Here is a 22,643-nt window from a genome sequence, read left to right as displayed (position 1 = left end):
GCTGCATACTGTCATTACCCCAGTCACCCACGTGGTGGCGCCACAGATCTGGATTCCATTTGGGGTTGCATGAATAAACGAGAAGTCACACTCACACAATTTGTGTCAGCATTAATTTATTAACCCTAAGGCCGACACAATAAAAACGTTAAAAAGGAATGTTCTATTCTGGTAAAAGTAGTAACAAAATGTATAAAACCTATTGGAAAATAAAACAAATCACAAGATTTGTGTATGACCTAGTTAGCTGTGTTCCCGGATTAAGCTAGGAGGCTAGCCAAGTGTTTGTTGTAGGCTAGCCTACAAACAATTTCGATATTTAAAATAATTATTTTATTTGATTTAATGTAGCCTACTGAGCACAAATTAAATACGATGAAACAACAGTAATTCACTGCAAACAGTGACAACCAGACTGCAATAATAAGCATAATTTTACACAGTAAAAATAATAGATTACAGCACACTACTTTGTTTCTAAAAATGTTTATTTTAGAAACATTTGATTTTACTTTAGGAAAGACGGGGCTAAAGTCAGGTAGCAGCTAACCTCTACACTCAGCAGGACAAATAGACTTAACTGCAGCGTTGGCTATTGTTGTGGTTAGTGGTGTGCTGGGAACAAGATTCAGCCTTGATTATCCACCACTCCTTAGAAGGGTACTGTGCCAGTAAAGCCTGCTTCCTTTTTTTTGAATAATTTCAAAATCTGTCCCTATGACATTTTCTTGTTGATGGCTTTTTTTGGCCATCCCTCTGATGCACTACATTGCATTTGTCTAGAATGTTAATGCACATTAACTAACTTAGCACACTCTCATGTGCAGCCCGAATGACTCAGAGAGACAGTCCCCCGGCCGACCGATGCGGCGGCTGGGTTTGGTCCCAGTAGGCTATGCCTGATGGCCAGGACACCACTGGCTGGGGTCCTTAGAAAAGGGCCCAGATAAGGGGGGCTCCTGGAGAGGGGAGTGGGTTTGGTGTTGGCACTGGGAGTTCAGAGCCTGTTCAGTAAAGAGGACCTGAAAGGAGAACACACCTCAATTAGCAAAGCATGCTGGTGTGTGTGTGTGTGTGTGTGTGTGTGTGTGTGTGTGTGTGTGTGTGTGTGTGTGTGTGTGTGTGTGTGTGTGTGTGTGTGTGTGTGTGTGTGTGTGTGTGTGTGTGTGTGTGTGTGTGCGTGCGTGCGCGGGAGTGTGTGTGTGTGTGTGTGTGTGTGTGTGTGAGTGAATAATGAGGTTAATGTGTGTGTACCTGAGGGTTTGCCATCGGTGCTTCTCTGTGTTGTTCTCTGGTCGTTCACTCTCATAGGAGGCAAGATACAGTGCTAAAATTCACAGATAAACACACACGCATTAATATACACACATGAACACATCGACCAACACACATTAATACACCCAATACACACAAAGACACACACACACTTAAAAACAAATATACATTAACACACACACACTCACACTAACACACACACACAAACACACACATTGGAACCATTGTTAAAAGCAGCCAAGGGGTGGCTCCCAACCGGCAGACATTAAGACGATGTCTTTTGATTGGCTGCTGGTTAGGTTGAGTGAATATAATGGACCTACCGTCCTCGTTAAGGACAGGTGTGGTGAGCAGGAACGTCTGGATCCGGCAGTTCATCTGGAATGGACTCTCCACCTCCTGCCACCGCATCACCTCCCGGAGCTGCCGCGACACTTCCTGTAGCTTCTGCAGGAGGGAGAAAATAGTAAACATAAAATACTAACATCACCACTCCCAGCCAAGCTGTTGAGCTTCTGCAGTAAAGACAAAATACAACCTATACTAATAGTAGTACTAAGGCCTTGTTCAAACAGAACCGATTTTTGGGTGAAAACGCATAAGTCTTGTGCGTTTGGGCCGACCGTCTAGACGGATCCGGCTTTTTCGGTGCCCAAAAACACACTTTTCTGAAACTAGGTCCCGGGGTGGATGAGTTAAAAAACGGACCCTGGCTAATAACATCACCTTCCCAAGCTGCCTCAACAGCTCTCGGAGCTTCTACATTAGAGAGAAATACTAACTAATACTAACTGATACTAATATTCACACATTCTTTCTTATACTTACTCATACTAACACATATTAACTTATAATATTCCTAACACATGCTAATACTAAGTAATACTACAGCACAGAGCAAATTCTAATTAATACTATCAAGTACTAATACAAACCAATATTAACAAATACTAACATTAACACACAAAACTAATACACGTAACAATACTAACCAATACAAACAATATAACACATACCGACAAAAACTACTGAATAAGCTAAACAATTCAGACATTGCCCTAAGATAATGGTAGTAATGTGGTAGTACTGTGGTGGTATTGTCATAGTACAGTGGTTTTAATTTGGTGGTAGAACTTCCATATAAACAAAAACAATTGTATTCTGTCATCATAAAGATTATACCATATGCTCGCCACTCAGAATATTGTAAATTCCATGTACACACAGCTGAGAATAAGACAACTTCATAATTTTGTTGTTATAACCATGACGACACGGGACCTAGGCCACATTGCACAGCGGAGACGAAGCGCCTGATTGGCTAAGGGACAATACCGTGAAGTTGACATGTCCGTTGGCCAGGCGACTGGGAGAACTCTGGTTGAGGAAGTATAGGTCCTTAATCAACAAGCTGAAGAATGGAATGACAACCTGTAGAGAGAGAAAGAGAGAGAGAGAGAGAGAGAGAGAGAGAGAGAGAGAGAGAAATGTTTTTACTGAAATTATAAAAGGGATGTTGTCGTCGTAAGAGCAACAGATAAGTTACTGAACTACATAGCTCACTTCTACCTATCATTCACCCACATAGTAACCGTGCAGTGTACTTTTCATGCACATGCTTATGTATGTCCCACATGTGTGTGCTTATGCCCACACCCTTCTTAATTATTTCAGAGATAACAACGCCTAGTGTATGCACCTTTCCAACCCCATGGACAGCGCCACAGCAAACAAAAAATTATGTTTCTTTGGTTGATGATAGGCAAAGGTTCCCCTACTGTACTGCCCGTCTCAGATTACTGTCACCGGTGCATGCCCCACTGAATTAAGCTTGCACGGTGATACTTCCTATATCCACCACTTGTAGCCACCGAATATGTGTGGCCATCTGAGTATTCACCTTTTTGTGTTTCCCCGCTGCGCGACTGAAAATGTACTGCTGGAAAGTGCGAGCAGAATGTAGCATTTACCGTGGCCAGCCATTTCAAGATGAAAAGTGTAAACCTTCCTGAGATCTTTCAAGAAGAGAAGACCTTCTCAGAAACACTTTCTATTATCTTAATTATTATAATGATTATATTATAATTATTGTAATTGTCGTCAAAGCCACCATGCCCCAGAGAGCTAAGTCTGCTAGCTGCTAGCCACCAATGCCCCTATTCTGGCAATAATCTCTGCTGGCCAACTTCCATTAGATTCGTTTAGCTAACCCAACACTAACCTAGGCAGCGGCATTTGTCATGGCACACAGAGAAGATAATGTGTTTTGCATAAGACCATTTCCCACAGCATCCCGGGTCCCTGGGCTGTGGGTAAAGCTGGAAACCTCAGGCCCTGTTCAGAGCGAGGCTGTGGTTCCTCACCTTCTCTCTGGGGCTGGTGGCGCTCAGGGACCTCTGCAGAGCGCCTTGCAGGGATCTTCTGTAGTTAGAGAAGTTACTGGAAGGATCCATCTGGTGCTGGGGAGAGTGACAGAAATTAGTAATTAAATGCTATGCTGATGAATATTTAAATAGGAGAACAAAAAAGAAGACTGCATGGCTCACAAGCTCTGATTGATCTCAGACCAGAGGTGACAGCACAGAGGGAGCAAGGAATGAAGGAATGAGGGAAGGAAGGAAAGGTTAAAAGAGACCTGAATGTTACTCTCCATGAAGAAGAGAAAACAATGAAGGTGGAAAATACTAATGAACTATTAATAATATTATTCTACTGTGAGAACCAGACAGGACCTACTTCAAGGATATCAAAAGAGGCGGTCTTCACTTTCCCCCAGGTCTTTTTCAACCGCGACACAGAACCCATGGTCATCCCAGCTGAAAGAAAAACGTCTTTTTACTGGATCATTCCGACATGCTGACGAGATACAAGTGCACTCATGCACCATCACTTTTATATTTATATTGATATGTCTGTATAGTATTTGACATGAGTTTTAGGAGTAGGAAAATATATAATTAACACATGCTCTGCTCCCATTTGTTAGTAGCCTAAGATGTGTGTGTTTGCGTGTGTGTGTGTGTGTGTGTGTGTGTGTGTGTGTGTGTGTGTGTGTGTGTGTGTGTGTGTGTGTGTGTGTGTGTATTTATTCATCCCCATTATAGAGAGAGAGAGAGAGAGAGAGAGAGAGAGAGAGAGAGAGAGCTCCTCTGTCTCAGAGGAGCTAGGACAGCTGGCCGTCCTAAGGAGGCTAACCTTACCCTAGCCTGGCTCCGCCCGCCTAAGTACTTTCGCTCAATTTGAATTTCCCTTCAGTAATAGGTCTGGGTCTGCGGTATGTTAGTGGGTTTTCTCCATCTAAATTGTCTGAGTCCAATCAGTGAACAGAGGGAGTTGCTGAAATCAATGACGTTAAAGTCAGCTCTCGTTGACGGACATCTTCACGCACGGACGGTGATTGGTTTGTTTACAGCCTGCGCGCAACGTGATTCCCGGCCAAACATTAGCGATTGGTTATGGCAGATCCAGAGTAGCACAGGGCTGATCCAATAGTTTTAAACTTCAACAGACACCTTCAAGTGAGTTAACGTTTGTCAATTAGGTCCAGACTCTCTGTACAAATGAAATAAAGTACGAGAGTCTGGAAGGACCAGCTACCCTTACCCCTCCCCCTTCCCCTCTCTGTCTACACGCCATATGTGGGGTTATCCCAACACACACACGCACACGCACACACACACACACACACACACACACACACACACACACACACACACACACACACACACACACACACAGACAGACAGACAGACAGACAGAAAGACAGACAGACAGACAGACAGACAGACAGACAGACAGACAGACAGACACATGCACACACACACACACACACACACACTCCACCCGACCCAGTCCACCTCATAACAACAGCAAAATCAATAAGAACAATAAGAATAATAAAAGTGTCTTACAGAGGATGGCCATGAGGGAATTAAAGTTCCCGATGTTGAGGCATTCTCTCGCCACATCAATGAAAAACTCTGTCACCCTGGCTCTGGTCTTCCTCTTCACAGCCTGCAGAACAAAACAAATAATAGTTAGTTACTAGCGAGCCACCTAGCATAACTCGACTTAAAGGGATCCTTCAACCATTCAGAACCCGTGTTCTATCATTATAAAATCGCTTTTGTAATGTAAAAAAATACGTGTTTTTTTTCCTCAGTCTAACCCAGTCTTCCCTTGGCCCAGCTTTCCTGATAAAATTTTCTCCCGAGATGACGTCAAATGACGCGTTTGATGTAATCTCGGGAGAACTTTGCTTGCCTGCTAGAAGGGCCGAGGACTACAAACCACTGGTTCCCCAAATTTGTGAGCCTACCAATAAGGAATGAGGGGGGGCGGGAGCTCCCGTACGAGATGTAAACACAATGTGCGCCATGTTTCTTCACCGCAAGAACAAATTTGCAATGTGAAACTGCCAAAGAGGATTTTGAAAATCTATTACTGGATTTGGACATTCAGGGCTATTAGTACGAGCCAGAATACAGCCAGGAAGAATTGACACAAATAGAGGAGGAGGCTGCTGCGGCGTGGACGAGGAGCCGGAGCGCGCCGGTTTGCTCTGTTCGCCTACAGACACTAACACAGAGTCCCTGTGCTGCAGCGAATTTCAGCAATGCTAGTTTCTTCTAGAATAAATGGCTGAATCTGGCGAGCGTGGGGCCATGTGTGTAACCTCTCACCCAGGCTTTACGCCTAGGTGAACAGTTGGGTATTGGATACATATTTACGGACCCAGAAAGTGAACTGGGAACGCCAGCCAAAGCCCGCCAGGAGATACAGACGTCTGAGCATAGTGTTTGTTTTTTTACGAACAAATTGGCTACAATAGTTTTGAGTCCCGGGGAACGTGACAATGTAGTTATCCGAAAGTAGCCGATCTTATTGACAGAGCATAGGCTACGATACGTGAGCTTGAAGCCTGTGTAATGCTGTATAGGCTACTCACGGTATAATTTTTATTTTGCTTTGCTAATTTTATTATTATTAATTTTATTTTTGTAAATCGTTCAAATTTTTTCATGAATAAAACTTCAAATTCATGATGGTTGTTGTGATTTGTTTACTGACCCAAGTGCTGTTAAACTATAGTAGGCCTACTGCATAAGTTACTTATTTCAACTGGGGAGAAAAGGTTGAGTACAAATACTTGATATTCTGAGCTACAGTAACAAATGGTTTTATGCTGTACAGTAATATAAAAATGATGCGTTTGAAAAAACTAGGGCAGAAGTCTAAACTAGTCAACGTATCACGGGGATATGTTTCCACAAAGTTTTCTCGCACTACCATGGATCCTTCCCCCTCCAAACGGAAATGGGAGGGCGGTGCAGCAAGCGCAATGCACTGTGGTAGATTTCTTACTTTTGAGCCAGAGAGACACTTTCTGCCTTTTCTCAGGCTAGGATGAACCGATTTCTATTTTTTTTTATATATATAATTTATTTATTTATAATACATAGAATTATTGACTTCATATAACCTTCATATCTCCACCGGTGAAGTATCCCTTTAACACACTGCTTCAACTGGAGCAGTATCATTCAGGTTTTCCCGGTTTGTTTACCACAAGATAAGATGAAGGTTATTTACCGTGCAGATATCTGTAGCCACCAGGTAGCTGAGTCTGTTGAACCACTCCACGTACGCTCCAAGGTTGCTTGGCTACAATAACCCAAACAAACATCTGGTTAGCACATAGCTTATAACAGAAAATTCAACAAACATCGCTGATGGCACAGTGCATACAAATTGTGTAACGACCACTCATGGTTGGTGGTTTGGACACCCTGCTCTACCTAGTATGGAGTATGTCTGGTCTTTTGTGTTAATTGCTCTTCATCTAATTCCATCGATACCTCTTTCATTTAGCAGAGGAAACATCCAACACAGTGTGTGTGTGTGTGTGTGTGTGTGTGTGCGTGTGCGTGTGCGTGTGCGTGTGTGTGTGTGTGCGCATGTGTGTGTGTGTGTGTGTGTGTTTGCATGTGTGTTTACCTGGTTGCTGTCCAGCTGTGGTTTCTGATCCAACGCCTGAATGAATTCCTCTGGGCCGATGTAACTCAGTCTCTCCTGAAGAGAAAACACAAACCAGCTAATTGAATAGCAATAAGCATAATTCCACCCTCATAAATCCTGAAGGATCCTGCTATTAGCCCCGTCCTAACCACATGTGTCTTCACGGAGCGTTACCTATTACAATTTAGTAGGGATAGGAAAGTTAATAGAGACACAGGACCTTAAGGACCTAGGGGGCCTTGGGATAAGGGTCTGTGTAAGGGTTAGGATTTGGGTTTAGGGTTAGGGTTAGGATTAGTGCTTGGGGTTAGGACTAGGGGTTAGGGTTAGAGGTCAGAGCTAGGGATGGTCCTCACCAGCTCAATGTGCGTGAGCTGCTGAGCCAGAGTGAAGGGGTCGTTGCAGACGGACAGCAGGTCCCTCTGGGCCCGGGACTTGGTCTCCATCACCCTCCGGCATTCAGCTGTCGCACTCCTGACCCTCAGCAGGACCTCCTGGTACCGGCTCTGCACCGCCAGGCTCTGCATCACATCCTGGAGGATCTGGCCCAACGCCTTCCTGTAGACCTAGAGCGGGTACGACCATTCATTACCATCTGCAACCTTAATCCTAACTCTAACCCCCATTTCGCCAAAGCTCCTGACCCTAACTCTACTAACTCTAACCCCTAACCCCTGACCCTAACCCTCCTTACTCTAACCCCTGACCCTAACCCTCCTAGCTCTAACCCTTCTAACTCTAACCCTTTACCCTAACCCCTCATCTTTACTCTACTAACTCTAACCCCTCACTCTATTCCTCCTATAACTATAACCCCTTACCCTAACCCTCCTAACCCTAACCCATTACCCTTACTTTCCTAACTCTACCACTCCCAAACCTAACATCCCTACCCCTCTTAATGTAATGTTGAACAGGTTCCAATTCCCAACTGTTTAAAAGATCCTCATGAACTTCATCTCATCTTGTGAGTTCACAAGATCCTTGAACTAACGTGAACTCCAAGTAGAAATAATACAGACGGCCTGCAATGTTCTGCACTTTGTTTTGGTTAAACTGAAGACGGCGTAGATCGGACAGGGTGAAGCTCTACGCAACAACACCCACCCAGAGATAAACGGCTTTTCCAGGTGCCCTCCCTGGCTCCCAGGGTACACCACCCACCCAGAGGTAAAGGGACTCCTCCAGGTGCCCTCCCTGGCTCCCAGGGTACACCACCCGCCCAGAGGTAAAGGGACTCCTCCAGGGGCCCCTCCCTGGCTCCCAGGGTACACCACCCACCCAGAGATAAAGGGTCTCCTCCAGGGTTTGTTCTTCACTGTTAGATGGCCTCCACACTGACCCAATGTCCTCTATTACACAACAGCAGCCAGGAATAGACCCTTTGATTTAGGGAGTGTGTGTGTGTGTAAGTTATAAATTCATGTTCTGCTTCCTTGGGCGCATTCTCTGGAGCTCGCCACCTAACTCCAGAATGACTTTTGAACCGGGAGTTCTGGAAGGGATGGGGTGTCGTACATTGGGAGATGTGCGGCGTGGTTTGGGGGGCTTGGGAGCCTCGTTGATCCTCTATAAGCAACAAGTACGGAGCTGAGGCCGCTTTGGTTCCCTTCTGCTGCTTTGGTTTGATTAGGCATGGTGACCTCGATGCCACAGCCTTGATTCATCGTGTGCGGTCTGGCACTCAACACAGAAGAATCCAGGAAGCAGAGGTAGACTGCTAACTGCTAATGTGGAGTACAGTAACTTAGCTATCTAGCTGATAATGTAAAGTACAGTATTTTAGCTAGCTGCTGACACAGTGCACAGTATTTGTTTTTTGTAGCCAGTGCAATCTTCTTCGCTGGATGAGGGTTGCAGACACCAACAGACTTGAAAGACTGATTAGGAGGGCCGGTGATGTTGTGGGGGAGGAACTGGACACCCTGACGACCGTGGCAGAGAGGAGGATGCTGTCCAGGTTTCAGTCCATCTTGGACAATGTCTCACACCCTCTCTATGACACACTGGCCCTGCAGAGGAGCACCTTCAGCAGGAGATTCCTCTCACCCAGATGCACCACAGAGCGCCACAGGAAATCTTTCCTGCCTGTGGCCATTAAAATTTACAACGCCTCCCTTAGAATGTCAGACACCGTCCCTCTCTGTAATCTCTGACCTCAAACAAGGACTATAATTCTTGCACCTTTTGCACAATACTGTACAATTCTTTTTGTACAGTGCTGTCTTTTGTGTATGTATGTGTATGTATGTGTATGTATGTATGTATGTATGTATGTATGTATGTATGTATGTATGTATGTATATATATATATATATATATATATATATATATATATGTGTATGTATGTGTGTATATGTATATATATATATGTATGTATATATGGTGTTGTATATATATTTATGTTGTCCTTAAATTTGTTATTTTGTATGTATATATATGGATATGGATATGGATATATATATGTTATATTTTATATTATATTTTATTCTTAATATTTATTTATTTGTATATCTGGAGTTCGTGACAAAAATAATTTCCCTCTGGGATTATTAAAGTATTTATCTACCTACCTACCTACCTACCTACCTACCTACCTACCTACCTACCTACCTACCTACCTACCTACCTACCTACCTACCTACCTACCTACCTATCTATCTATCTATCTATCTATCTATCTATCTATCTATCTATCTATCTATCTATCTATCTATCTATCTATCTATCTATCTATCTATCTATCTATCTAAAACGGCTGGGTGGATTAGTGTTTGTGGTTGTTAGTGGCTTAGTGTTCATGGTCTGGGTATTGGGGTCTGGGTGTTTGTGGTCTTTGTTACTGGGTTAGGCTCAGGGGTCAGACCTGGTCTACGGAGGCCAGGTGCTGGGTGAGGTCCTTCAGGCTGCCTATTAGCCTCTCATCCCGGAAGTCGTGAGGGAAGCTGCTTGCCCACTCCCTCAGCAGCTGCACCATTTTGGGAGCAAGCTCCGCGATCCTCATCTACAATGAAATCAGTAACGATAATCATACTTCTTTCATTACACCAAGGTATTGAGGCAAGAGTTCAGTAATCCTCCTAATGAAGAAATCTTCAGTGGGAATACAAAGGTTAATTCAGATTTGATGTGGTTAGAATATAACACAGATAGAATATAACAGATCTGTTCCATGAGTCTGTTCTATGACTAACCTGACTGTAATCTTATAACATGGAAAGCCAAAGTAATTCCGCAAAGGCCGGTTGGGGCCCTGATAGCAGGGGGGTTTTGTACCTGGTCAACCTGGGAGTCATCGTGTCGCGGCTCCAAAGCCAGCCGGCAGACGGTGACCATGAGCTGGTCGGGAGGGACGAAGAGCCGGGAGCTGAGTAGGAAGGTGAAGATGTACGTCCTCTGAGAATGACAGGTGTGTTGGTTAAGAGTAGATACAATGGTTAAGGGTTGGTTAGGGTAGATATGGTTGATTGTGGGTAGAGATGGTCAGTTCAGGGTGTATATTGTTGACTGTGGGTAGTGAGTTGATAGCAGCTTGGTTAAGGGTCGACAGGTTAAAGGCTAAGGGAGACTCACGTCAGGGTAGTAATCGAGCGTTGGGACCAGTCGCTGGATGAGGGCATCTAGCGACCCGGACACCAGCTGAGTATCATGGTAACAGAGGCTGGGGTGGTCCTGCTGGTTGGTATGGTAACAGTGGCTTGGGTAGTCTTGGTCCCCTGTGGTCTGGGACCGGTTGACCCGACCAGCCCCCTGCAGGCCAGAGAGGGGCGGAGTCTGGGGCATGCTGGCCTCCTGGAGGGATATAGTAGAGATGGTTGAGGGTATTTCCTAATAGGATAAAGAGAGATATGAAAATAGCTATTCAACCGCCAAAGATAGATACAAAGCATGTGACATGAGTCATTTTCCTGTATGATTAAAATAAAAAGGAAGTCAAATAAGAAACTAAGTACTGATTTATTCCATGCGGGGGAGGTTGCAGAGTGAGTCTTCTGATTGTTTAGATCAGACCTCACCCTGGGTTCCTGGGTTTATTATATTTATGCTATAAATATTTGATGTTGCTATGTTACATTCTTTAATAGTGTCATCAATAGCGTGAATTAGTCTATATTCAAAGTCAGTTTCAGTAATTTATACGTGACTGGGCGACAATTTTCTCACTAAAACACAGTATTGGAAAAACAAGAATTAATGAACGGCACAGTTCCACGTGGCTGTAACGCCGTCAGTATTTTATTCTAAAGAACACTAACTCTCACCTAGCCAGAGTATCGATCACCCATCGATAAAGTAGAATCCACCTATCAAGTGATTGAGGCCAGAGGCCCCCAGCCTTTGACTTGGGGTGTTTCACTATATTGTCATCAAGACCTATCGCAAACCATGCGAATAGTAAAAAAAAAAAAGAATACACATGCAGTGGCTGAGCAAAGATTGCCAGCAAGCCCTATATACACCATCATTACTGCAGAAGGCCATGGCCAGTGGAAGACAGTGAGAAGATAAAGTCAAACCATAACCCTATCAAACACAAATGAACAAAATACATCAATGTGAAACAATACAATGTTATACATTGCACGGCATTGTTAACAATAAAAAACGACTCTATTTTTTTTATAATAACAAGCCGTAATACTATAATAACTGAAACATTTTCGATATATATATTGTAAACATTATACATATAATTTTTTCTATTATTCTTAATGTGTCTAATTCAAGAATACAATCCCACAGCACTGCAGGACCCTCACGTACGACTATTGGTCCGCGTACCACAGATTGAAAAACACTGGTTTAGGCAATCTGGTCAACAACGTTGCAGAGTCTAACAAAAAGGGACTTCTTATTCATTAAATACAATTGAGATAGAAAAAATCGTTCCTGTTTGCCAGAACAGCAGTCTTTTCATTAGAAGAAGACGATTATTGATTAATAGTCGTTATTGGCCTGCCAATAGAACTCAGATGGAGAAAATAAGTCTCACCTGAATGGTCTTGAGATCGATAAATCCTTCTCACGGCAGAGCGAATCCTCCAAAGAAACACCAACTCTAGTTCAATCAGGTACAGTAGACAGTAGTAGTAGTTTACATTGGAGTGGACAGCATCAGTCTGAGCGGCTGTGCGATGAGGAACCGACCAGAGCCCTGGAGCATCTTCTTTAGTCCAATCAGAGAGGAGGAAGCACACACACGCGATCCACGCCCACCTCGCTCTCTGTTCCGCTGTATCACTTTCTATTTCTCACAATGGCATTACCACCGTGGAGATCCCCAGTTCCTTTTCCGCTACGTGGATATCCCCATTGTCTTTTGCTTATCAGCGACACCTCATACACGTAGTATAGCCCAAATATGGGCATATGTAGGCGCAAGATATCTATGCAATCAATAGACCACTGTTCCATAATATTGCTTGTCTCAGTTTATTCCAGCTAATTATATTCTAATGAAGTCGTCAGGCAGTCAACACTATTAAGCAGAATGGTGGGGAGTAGGCCTACTCCAGTAGGCTACTATAGCAATGAGGAGTACTGAAGTACTATAGCAGTACAGCATAACGGAGTACTGCAGTATCAGTACATCATTACAGAGTACTGCAGTACTATAGCAGTATAGCATTACGGAGTATTGCAGTACTATAGAAGTAGGCCTACTATAGTACTATATCAGTATATCAGGCCTACTATAGTAGTATTACAAGCAAAGGTCGATAAGCAAAGTCACAACTCTGCAAAGCCATCCAGTCCCTTCAGACCACCATTGTACGTTGTACGTCGTGGCCCTTATGTACGCACTTATTGTACGCACTTAATGTACGTTATTTATATACGTACTTATTCATAGTACTTAATTGTGTAGCATCTGCAGTAGCTGCTATACCGGCTGCATACGGGGAATGGGTTAGCCTACTAGCCTAGCGATTGTTAGTACTTGCACTTGGTTCTATGAACGTCTTTACTGTACCGACAGTGATTGTTTCACTTCTTATGACAAATGTACTTATTGTAAGTCGCTTTGAAGCGTCTGCTAAATGCCGGAAATGTAAATGTACTATAGCAGTAGGCCTACTATAGTACTAAAGTTCTATATCAGTTGGCCTACTGTAGTAATATCACAGTCTGTAGGGGTGTAGGAAGGGCAGTAAAGGGCCTTCTTTAGGGAGGACATAAATCAACACAGGCTGTATGCTGCGTTCACTGAGGGTTTGAGAACATGCCAGCTGATTCATTGTCTCAGCCTGGCCTTCACACGGCACAACCAGCTCTTTGGGCTCAACAAACCATCAACAAACACACACGTTTATACCATCTGCTGAAGATATAATAAGAAGTAAAGATTAACAGGGAAGACCCTGGGAACATTTTTAACTATAACATAAATATAGTCATAAACATGTAGGCAATCGATTCTACTAGTAGCTCTGCTAGTGCTATTGGCTTATCACCCCAGAATCCCCCAAAAAATAAATAAAGAAAGCTAGAGATTACAATTAAATAGAACGCACACGCCCTAACACACACACACACGCGCGCACATACGCACACAGACACACACCGCTATGTTAGTAACATTCCTATAAACCAATAATGTCTATGATATAAAGTTACAATATTCCTGACATTCTTAAATTATGAGTAATATTATGAACCGTTAACCATAATCCTTCCTAAAACTACATTGTCCGCTTGTTTAGCAAATGGCGCCCCCAAGTTGTTCAAATGAGAATCCCATAATTGCAATCTGACTGAAGCTTGTCCTACAATGTAAATGAATCACCCAATCATCCTGGATGACTCCATTATCAGAAACGTCTCAATCTTCAATGCCCGCAGTATGGTTTTTCCTGGTGCCACTGTGGTAGACATCGCTGACAAAATCCAGGAAGTTGCGATGTCCTTCCCATCGGCAGACTCCCTCTGCAAGTCGGGACAAATGACGTTGGCATTGGCAAACGGCAGTCGGAATTATTAAAGATTGACTTTATTCCAACTGTTCAGTAGGCTATATTAAAACACCTTCACTACAAGGTCTCTGGCCCAACGCCCATGGCTGTTCGTGGCAGTGACCGTTTTTCCAGATTGCTAGGTATGGTCACGAAAGTGGCGTATGTGTGTGCGCGAGAATGTCTGTGTGTATGTGTGTGTGTGTGTGTGTGTGTGTGTGTGTGTGTGCGTGTGTGTGTGTGTGTGTGTGTGTGTGTGTGTGTGTGTGTGTGTGTGTGTGTGTGTGTGTGTGTGTGTGTGTATGTGTATGTGTGAGTGACGTCAGCGAATGAGTCGACGAATGAACGAACGAGTGATTGAGCGAGTGTCAGTCTAGGAGGAATTAAACGAGTCCGGTTGTGTTCTTCGAGTTACGTGTACTGTTGAATAAAGTACCAAACGCTGAGAATCCGTGCCCGTGTCTTCCGACCTATAAACAGACCCACTGCCGGTTATAGTGAAGGGTGTTACCCCCGAAAGGACATCGGCCCTGGAGGGAACGTCTCCCCTGTGCTCCCCGACTACGGTCTGAGAGCCAAGAAACAGGAAAGGTGTAACATTGGCGACCACGAAGGGACATCGGCCCTGGAGGGAACGTCTCCCCTGTGCTCCCCGACTACGGTCTGAGAGCGACCACGAAGGGACCCGGACAGTATGATGGCACCACACCCTGGACAGAGTTCCTGCACAGGTTTGAGAGTTGTGCTAAAGCTAACTACTGGTCCGCAAAGACAATCGCTGTCCAGTTGAAGTTCTGCATGGTGGGTGCAGCCGGGGCCATCATCCACAGAAATCCCCGGTCCACCCAGTGGGACTACGTCCGCCTGGTGGAGGAGATAGAAACTGCATACGGCCCTTCCTCGCAGCATGCAGCTGCAGTAGCTATCGAGCTGAGACAGCGTGTCCACAAACCGGGTGAGGCTCTCCATGTTTTGCGAGATGACATCTACGGGAGAGTGTCAGTAGCCTACAGCAACAGGGCTGATGCTGAATAGGACGCCATAGGAGTTGAAGTCTTTACTAATGCTCTAGGGGATGCAGAAATTGTACAAAAGCTTTTAGAGCAGCGCCCACAAACATTAGCCCAAGCCTTTGACATTGCCCATCGCTATGAAACCATGAAGCGAGCAGCATCATATGTCGCCGGTCTCATGCACTCAGGAGCCTGTGACATAGCTGAGCGCAGGCCCCGTGCTATGGTGATCAGAGAGGGAACCGACGAAGAGGAATTAAAGACGGCTATAGCGCCCCCATCAGCCATCTTTAAACCTGCGTCTTCCAGCCACAGTCACACACCATATAGAGGTAAAAGCCCCAGAGACATTAAATGGTTGAGATTCGGTGTCACAACTGTTCAGGCCTGGGTCACATGAAGAGAAATTGCCCCTCACCAAGAAATGCAACTAGGGCTCTAACTTCAACCATGTCACCTCAAAGCTCAAGGTCAGCTGTGCTTCACCTTAAGGCCCAGGGTCAAGAAATGAACATTCACATGATTATGTACGACCTAGAAGTGTGCGCTGTTTTGGACAGTGGGGCTCGGAAAAGTGTTTTTCCTCTGTGTCATTACAACGCCATTCATCCAGATGTCAGGCCTCCACTTCAGTCATCCATCGTAGAGACTCTGATCGGTGTTGGGCCTGGTGACATACCCGTGCTCGGCGAAGCTCACATCCCTGTCCAGATCAACAACCGTCAGGTGAGCGTCCTCTTCCTGGTTGCTGATATAGCTGGTGACGAAGCCCTGCTGGGCCATCCATTCCTGAGCCAGGCCCAGGCACGTCTTGATTTTGGGAATCAACGGATTGTGCTGTTTGGAGAAGAGGTGCCGTATTTCGATTCCAAAAACAAACCAAAGGCGCACTCAGTGAGAGTGGCCCGGACGGTGGTGCTGGAGGCTGGGCAGGAGTTTGTGGTAAGAGGCAACATCCACCTTAAAGATCCAGTTGAAGGGGGATTGATGCTGAGCCCCACCAAAGGCTTTGTTGAAAAACACAGACTGTTAGTGGCCCGAGTTTTAGTGGAAGCTCAGCCCCATATGACCATGCCCCTCCGCATCTTCAATCCAGGCAACAGTGCCGTAACCATTAAAAAGGGGGCCATCGTGGGACTCCTCCAGCCGGTAAAGGTTCTGCAGCCTGCAAACGCGGTTGCCCACAACCAGCCTGAACAGACTGTCAGCAGCCGCCCTCCGGTCCCCCAGCACCTACAGGAGCTCTATGCCCAGAGCTCTACTGAGCTTAACCAAGAGGAGCAGCTGCGGCTAGCTCAGCTGCTGTGCACCTATGAGAATGTGTTCTCCACAGGACCCACTGACCTCAGCAGGACCAGCCTGGTTCAGCATGACATCGTAACCATGCCAGGCCTCCCAGTCAAGCAACCACCACGCCGGATGGCGTTGGAGAAACAACAGGATGCTGACCAACAAATCCAACAGAGCCTGGGGGCGGGGCTGGCCCGCCGCAGCAACAGCAGTTGGGCATCGCCCATAGTGATGGTAAAGAAAAAAGATGGGACATACCGCCTCTGCATAGACTATAGAGGCCTGAATGACTACACGATTAAAGATGCATATCCTCTGCCCCGCATCCAGGACACGCTGGACACCCTCTCTGATGCCAAGTGGTTCAGCACCCTTGACCTCGCGGCCGGCTACTGGCAAGTCGAACTGACCCCAAGAGCACGCAAAGCAGCAGCATTCTGCACCAAAAGTGGACTGTTTGAATGGAATGTCATGCCATTTGGACTGTGTAATGCTCCGGCGACATTCCAGCGCTTGATGGACCGGGTGCTGGCCGGCATGCAGTGGGAGACCTGCCTAGTGTACCTGGACGACATCATCGTTTTGGGCAGCGACGTTCCGCAGATGCTGCAGCGGCTGGGCCAGGTTTTCAGTCGTCTCGACCAGGCCAAACTGAAACTAAAACCGTCTAAGTGCTGCCTCTTCCGCCGCCAAGTAGCCTACCTGGGTCACATCGTTTCAGAGAGCAGTGTGGCCACTGACCCCAACAAAGTCCAGAAAGTGCAGGACTGGCCAACACCGACGTCACTCCAAGATGTCCGTCGCTTTGTGGGCCATGCATCTTACTATCGGCGGTTCGTTAAAGACTTTGCTTCCATTGCAGAACCTCTCCATGCCCTGACCAAGAAACATGCCCAGTTTCGTTGGTCTGAGGAATGCCAGGCGGCATTTAATGAACTCAAAGGCTTGCTAACGACCGCGCCAATCCTGGGCTACCCACTCGACCAAGGCAACATGATACTAGACACAGACGCCAGCGATGTTGGTATCGGCGCTGTTCTCTCGCAGGTTCAGCAGGGTGTGGAACGTGTGCTAGCCTATGGAAGCCGCAAGCTGTCCACAACTGAACAGAATTACTGTACCACACGGCGAGAACTGCTAGCCGTGGTCGACTTCACGTCACACTTTCGTCAGTATCTCCTAGGGCGGCGCTTCACGGTGCGCACCGACCACAGCAGCCTTCGGTGGCTAACAAGAATGAAGGAGCCTGAGGGACAGCTCGCCAGGTAGCTCGAGAGACTTGGCGAATACAACTTCGAGATCATCCATCGCCCTGGCCAGCTTCACGGCAACGCAGACAGCCTCTCCCGGAGACCCTGCCGTCAGTCCTGTCCTTGTAAGCTCCCCAGCCCATCTCCTCCTCAGTTGAACATCAGTCACCAGGCTGTGCAGTGCAATTTGGACTCTGACATCAACCAGGCGATGCTGAGTCCAGTGGGGGTAGAGAGACACCCAGCTCCCGCAGAAGCAAGTCTAGTGGGGGTAGACAAGGCCCTGCCAGCTGACTCTAACAACTTAAAGTCCCCCGAGAAAATATTCCTGACTAAGTCAAAAGAAAATGAACTGTTTGGTGGTTGGTCCCTGGAGGAGCTGCGACAAGCCCAGGAAGACGACGCAGACATTGCACCCATCAGAACCTGGTTGGAAACCAGCGGAGAGCGTCCTGCATGGGTAACAGTCTCACCATGCAGCCCAGCCACAAAGACATAATGGAGCCAGTGGAAACGCCTCTACATCAGAGATGGAGTGCTAGTTAGACGTTTCTACTGCCTGGACGATACCCAATTCTATCCACAAGTAGTGCTGCCCCGCACCTTCCGGCCAGACATCATGAGACAGATGCATGAGGGACAAGTTGGCGGACATTTTGGTGTAGAGCGCACGGTAGCTCGGCTGCAAACCCGATACTTCTGGTACAGAATGAGGGAGGACGTCGCCCTGTGGTGTAACACCTGCACCAGCTGCGCATCAAAAGCCATGCCACGGAAGACACCACAAGCCCCCATGGGCACTGTTCGAGTCTGAGTGCCTATGGAGCGCATCGCTTTGGATATTATGGGGCCACTGAATGAGACCGAACGCCACAACAGATATGTGCTGGTAATACAGGACTATTTCACAAAATGAGTCTAAGCTTTTCCCCTACCTAACGAACAAGCTGTAACTGTGGCTGAAGTGGTCGCCTCCAAGTGGGTGTGTCGCTATGGAGCCCCGCAGACACTGCACAGCGACCAAGGCCGGAACTTCGAGTCTGAGGTGTTCCAGGAATTGTGCACGCTGTTCGGGATCGACAAAACACACACCACACCTTTCCGTCCTCAGTCCGATGGTCAAGTTGAAAGGTTCAATGCCACACTGCAAAAGATCCTGGCCACGACAGCCGAGCGTTGCCACTGGGATTGGGACCTCATGATTCCCTACGCTGTCATGGCCTACAGAGCAACAAAGCACAGTTCAACTGGTTTCACCCCGAACTACATAATGTTTGGCCGGGAAGTGAGTGAGCCAGTAGACATTGTATCCGGCCTGCCGCCGGACCCTGAACCAGCTCCCTCAGCCCCTGAGTATGTCCAGCACCTTCGAGAGCGACTGGAGCTGGCGCACCAAATCACCAGAGATGCTCTCGGAGAGTCTGTGGAACGTGCAAAGAGACAATATGACAAGAACTGTTGCCGCACACATTACAACGTTGGTGATGCTGTGTGGTACCTCATCAAAGGAACAAAAAAATTCAAGAACAGAGTGAGGAAGTTCCTCCCATCTTACGAAGGGCCATTCTTCGTTCTGGGTCAGTTGGACGACCTGGTTTATCGAATCCAGAAAGGGCCAAAGACTAAAGTAAAGGTGGTTCACCACGATCAGCTAAAGCCTTATCGCTGCCGGGACCCACTGGACAATACTTGGGCCCTGGAGCAAGCCCAGAGCTGGACACCAATGGAGGTGTCACCCCCAGACGACGTAGATCCTGCTGACACTCTACTGGGTCTGCCCCAGCTCTTCTCCAACACTGATGACAGCTCCAGCTTTCCCTCATCAGATCCAGCTGTGGACATCCCTGTAGCTGCTGCTTCTCACCACTCCACCACTCACCTTGACTCCTCCGTTCCTGTGGAGTTAAAGGACAGTGGGGGTTGTGCGGCAGTGCAGCACCCTCAGAGCCCTCGTTCTCAAAGGCCCCAGCGCAGGCGTAGACCACGACTCAGTTTGGTGAGTGGGTGGCTCACTGAGCGCCCGGCTCACTGAGCGCCCGTGTTCATGGGCAGTTCCAAGACTTTAAGGGCAATGTTTACAATGTTTAAAAACAATAATAAGTTGCTTATTGCTTATGTTTTGTATTTCTCTTGGTAAAGAATATATAATATATATATATAAAAAAAAGAAAAGAGAACTTAAAGGTAAAAAAATATATAAGTTTGATACAAAGTCAACTGTTATAGGCTCTTCCAGCTAATTGTTATTTTCTATACTTAAAAAAAGAAAGAAAAACTTGACGTAATGGTTGTTGTATGCACTATGGGGTAAACTGCATTTGGTTCTGCAGGTTTGCCTTTTTCTGTTAATATTTTGAGTAATTACAGAGAACTACTATTATCCTTTAAAATGCTAATTATATCTTCTACTCGTAGTCTGAGCGATGGGTATTGTAATGCCTTTTCAGGATTTGTTCTGCTCAACTGTAATATGTGCACTAAACGCAACACACTGTTAAATTCTTGCCTTTGCACTTTTAGTCTACAAGCTACACTTTATCGTCATTCCTCTTAAATCGACACCTACTAGTTAATAATAATAATAATAATACATTTAATTTAGAGGCGCCTTTCAAGACACCCAAGGTCACCTTACAGAGCATATAGTCATCATTCAAAACTATGTAAAACAGACTAGGAATAAAAGGAAAACAGAGGTTAAACATGAAGAATAATAATAATTAATAACACTCAAAGACGCCTAAAGTGAAGGGGGGACCTCACTAACCACCACCAACCACCACTAGTTATACTGCATCCTTTGAACTAGATTGAATGTGTATGGGGGCTGTATATCTGTATGGACATGTTGGTGTGTATTATTGTGCTGGAGTGAAAAATCTGTTTTGATTGTCATCCAGAGTGGGGGTACTGTTACGAGTGTGGCGTATGTGTGTGCGCGAGAATGTCTGTGTGTGTGTGTGTGTGTGTGTGTGTGTGTGTGTGTGTGTGTGTGTGTGTGTGTGTGTGTGTGTGTGTGTGTGTGTGTGTGTGTGTGTGTGTGTGTGTGTGTGTGTGAGTGACGTCAGCGAATGAGTCGACGAACGAGCGATTGAGCTCGAGTGTCAGTCAAGGAGGAATTAAACGAGTCCGGTTGTGTTCTTCGAGTTACGTGTACTGTTGAATAAAGTACCAAACGCAGAGAATCCGTGCCCGTGTCTTCCGACCTATAAACAGACCCACTGCCGGTTATTGAAGGAAGGACATCGGCTCTGGAGGGAACGTCTCCCCTGAGCTCCCCGACTACGGTCTGAGAGCCAAGAAACAGGAGCTGCGTTTTAATATCCATCCGTCTCGGAGGTCCGAGGACGTTGCCTAGCGACACGCACAAACACGCCCCTTTTCCTCGGACGGCGAACTCGCCATCTCGGTTGAACTCAGTGGTGACCGAGCAAAATTCCGAGACAGAATTCAAGATGGCTGCGCCCATTGTGACTTGAAGTATGAACGGTTTTCATTGTGCTTGGACCACTTTGGTGGTTTAAATGGCAATTTCAATCACTCGTATGGCTGTAATAACTTACATATGCAGAAGATACATTGAAACATGAAATGAAGTGAAAATTTTAGAAGTTCAAATGGCTGCGTTTTCGTACGGTGAAAACGCACCGTTTCATTTATATTATTTCGTAGTCCTGAAATAATATAAATGAAAATAGTAGTAGTAGTCGGCCAATGCTACCGCAACAATAGCTTTCCGGGTGGCGTCCATGTTTTTCTCCGACGACCTACGCTCAAAACATAATAAAACGATTTTAGTGTGGGCGTGGCGTCCGATCCGAGATCCGAGTCGGCTCGCAGAGAATAGGCCTACTCGAACGCACCAGAAGTCACACCCTTTCCGATAGAGCCCATGGGACCTATGAGATCGAAAAATATGAATGGGTTTCAATGGAGAGAAAAGTAGGCCTAATTATCTTCTGGTCCCAGTCTTTATATGCCCCGGATTACACATATGTTGTTTGTGGATTTCAATGATTTTTTTTCATGCCAAGAGTTTGACCTTTTATTGTGCAATTGTTCAAAAAAAAGAGGCTAAACTTTTGTTGATGTTGACTGCCCCCAGTAGTCTTTCTTAAATGTGAAGTTGGCATTTTCTTTTCTTATGGTGTATTTTATGTGCTTATTAACCAGCAATAAATGAATTCATTTATATTCAAATAATTATGTTTCTGGAATTGGTATCCATTATTATCAATTGCATTTTCTTCTCTTCTATTCTTCTACTTTACCACGTCTCTCATGCGTCTTCGCGTAGTGTCGGTAAACTTTGTCGGTGGCATGTTATTTTAAATACGGTACATGTGCTTACGGTAACCATGGCGCCACGGACGGCAGCCTCGGTGTCTCGGTGCGCATTGTTTTGGATTGTTTTGTTTGTTAATTCAGTTTATGCAACACCCGGTGCTCTTACACCAGTCAATGAGCTTTGGACATTAGAGGAACAACTCCAGAGGATTTATTTCCAACTTTTCTGCTCCCTTACATTGGATTATTGGTCATTCTTGTCCGCAGCGCTTGCTTAACGGTTAACGGTTACGGTAACCATGGCGCCTCGGACGGCTCATAACACCCGGTGCTCTTACACTAGTCAAGAGCTTTTGGTCATTAGAGGAACAACTCCACTGGATTTATTCCCAACTTTTCTGCTCCCTTACGTTGGATTATTGGACATTCTTGTCCACGCAGTGAAGCGCAGGAGGAGAGGGAAACGAGCTGGAGCGCTAGTGCGTCTCCGTCAGCGCGGACATCGTACGCCGTTACCCGGATTATTTCTTTCCAACGTGCGCTCACTGTGTAATAAA

The 22,643-nt window shown here is 45.9% G+C and overlaps 1 protein-coding gene across 4 annotated transcripts; it reads right to left on the bottom strand.

Moving 5' to 3' along the window:
- Window positions 1-99: 99 nt before the first annotated feature.
- Window positions 100-12,447, bottom strand: rasgef1ba (RasGEF domain family, member 1Ba). 4 transcript variants are annotated; one of them, XM_060065806.1, is made up of 15 exons: window positions 12,287-12,429; window positions 11,556-11,667; window positions 10,867-11,085; window positions 10,570-10,689; window positions 10,160-10,297; window positions 7,650-7,859; window positions 7,273-7,347; window positions 6,868-6,939; window positions 5,187-5,289; window positions 4,012-4,091; window positions 3,639-3,734; window positions 2,611-2,706; window positions 1,599-1,722; window positions 1,255-1,327; window positions 100-1,022 (listed from the first exon to the last, which is right to left on the bottom strand). In XM_060065806.1, the coding sequence occupies exons 3-15, from the start codon at window positions 11,074-11,076 to the stop codon at window positions 998-1,000; spliced, it is 1,422 nt and encodes a 473-aa protein (XP_059921789.1). In that variant the 5' UTR covers window positions 11,077-11,085; window positions 11,556-11,667; window positions 12,287-12,429; the 3' UTR covers window positions 100-997. The 4 variants fall into 4 exon arrangements, with proteins under 4 accessions (XP_059921789.1, XP_059921790.1, XP_059921787.1 ...); XM_060065807.1 differs by having other exon boundaries at window positions 11,556-11,649; XM_060065804.1 differs by lacking the exon at window positions 11,556-11,667 and having other exon boundaries at window positions 12,287-12,447.
- Window positions 12,448-22,643: the final 10,196 nt, after the last annotated feature.

The sequence above is a fragment of the Gadus macrocephalus genome, chromosome 11 (genome assembly GCF_031168955.1).
Source record: "Gadus macrocephalus chromosome 11, ASM3116895v1".
NCBI classification, from domain to species: Eukaryota; Metazoa; Chordata; class Actinopteri; order Gadiformes; family Gadidae; genus Gadus; species Gadus macrocephalus.
This window is presented reverse-complemented; position numbering and strand designations above follow the sequence as displayed.

What these genes read in the sequence shown, in the direction of transcription:
- rasgef1ba (XM_060065804.1), bottom strand. Translation starts at nt 11,076, where the DNA reads ATGCCCCAGACTCCGCCCCTCTCTGGCCTGCAGGGGGCTGGTCGGGTC. An exon ending in ACCTGGCCTCCGTAGACCAG is followed by an intron (nt 7,860 to 10,159) that starts GTCTGACCCCTG and finishes TACCCGCTCTAG; the next exon opens with GTCTACAGGAAGGCGTTGGG. An exon ending in AGCTCACGCACATTGAGCTG is followed by an intron (nt 7,348 to 7,649) that starts GTGAGGACCATC and finishes TTTTCTCTTCAG; the next exon opens with GAGAGACTGAGTTACATCGG.